Source organism: Python bivittatus, unplaced genomic scaffold, assembly GCF_059951505.1.
Source record: "Python bivittatus isolate LINGU-HERP-01145 unplaced genomic scaffold, Pbiv_v1 ctg000060_np1212, whole genome shotgun sequence".
Lineage (NCBI taxonomy): Eukaryota > Metazoa > Chordata > Lepidosauria > Squamata > Pythonidae > Python > Python bivittatus.
Window position 1 is genome coordinate 396,001 of NW_028277044.1, and position 1,538 is coordinate 397,538.

At 42.9% G+C, this 1,538-nt stretch overlaps 1 protein-coding gene across 1 annotated transcript; it reads left to right on the top strand.

Moving 5' to 3' along the window:
* Window positions 1–298: 298 nt before the first annotated feature.
* Window positions 299–1,336, top strand: OXGR1 (oxoglutarate receptor 1). Its single transcript, XM_007428396.1, has one exon. The coding sequence runs from the start codon at window positions 299–301 to the stop codon at window positions 1,334–1,336; it is 1,038 nt and encodes a 345-aa protein (XP_007428458.1).
* Window positions 1,337–1,538: the final 202 nt, after the last annotated feature.

Below are 1,538 nucleotides of genomic sequence, written 5' to 3' on the forward strand. Positions count from 1 at the left end.
CACAGAGGCTCAGCCCTCCCGCCCTGCCTTCTGCAGGCCTGCAAAAAAGGGCTGCTTTGTGAACCCTTTCTCAAAGAGTTTTAATTCTTTCTCCTAGTTGGGGTCTTCCAGCCCCCTTTGCAATGGCCAGGAAGCCATCAAATGCATCCAAACCTGTCTGATTGCCATTATCCTCCGGCAACAGAAGGGGATCAGCCTGGGAGAGAGGCCGATTGAATCAACCTGGTGATCTGAATAGAGCCATTTTGTCTGAAAGTATCTTTCTTCCTTCTCTTTCTGTAGCTACCCAGTAATAACAATGGACCGAGCTGCATCTAAAAATAATGCAATTGTGACCGGCGCACACCCAAGCTATGATGCTGTTGATCTTGAGAACTGCACCGATGAAGTCCATGAACTTCGAAAATTCTACCTGCCACCTGTATACAGCATGATCTTTTTTGTGGGATTTCTGGGCAACATCCTGGCAATATGTCTTTACATTTCCAAGATGAGGCCTTGGAAGAGCAGCACCATTATTATGTTCAATTTGGCCTGCACTGATCTCCTCTACTTAATCAGCCTCCCTTTCTTGATTCACTACTATGCCAATGGGGAACACTGGATCTTTGGGGATTTTCCATGCAAGTTCATCCGCTTCAGCTTCCACTTTAACTTGTACAGCAGCATCCTCTTTCTGACTTGTTTCAGTATCTTCCGATACTTTGCAGTTGTTCATCCAATAACGTCCTTTTCTGTTCGGAAAAAGGCATGGGCAGTTGTGGCCTGTGCTGCATCTTGGGTAATTTCACTGATAGCTGTGAGTCCTGTCCATTTTTTGATTACCTCGAAAACAATGGAGAACAAATCTCTTTGCCTTGACCTGACTAGCTCTGAAAACCTGGTTGTTATCAGGTGGTATGTCTGGCTTTTAAGTAGCTTGGTCTTCTATTTGCCTTTAATAATTGTGACTCTTTGTTACAGTATCATCATCTATACCTTGGCTACAGGACCCAACACTCAAAACCCTTATAAACAGAAGGCCCGTAAACTTGCCGTTCTCCTCTTAGTAGTCTTTTATATGTGCTTCCTACCTTTCCATGTCCTTAGAGTACTTCGGACTGAATTGAGGATGTACCCAGTCAACTGCAATGTTGAAAAGCATATCCACATAGCCTACATTATCTTCAGGCCACTGGTTGCGGTGAACACGTGTGGTAATTTATTACTTTATGCCATGATCAGTGACAATTTCCAGCAGGCCATTCAGTCTCTTTTGAAATGCAAGTTGAACACCTTAATAGCACAGACAGGAAGTAACAGTGATTTCAGTAAGTCTGGAATATTAAACTTATGAACTGATGCAAAAATCTAAAATATTTGCATAAAATCCCCACAACTGTCACTATTATGGGAAATGTGTCCTTTCATGGTCCTTGGAAGGGCCTGGAAATCACAGACTAGTCACAATGCTTAATTGGGCCCAAAGGGGTCAAAGGTCAAGGTTTTGGATCATCTTGGGCAAATTCAAATGTTGTATCTCAACATATATTACTAAG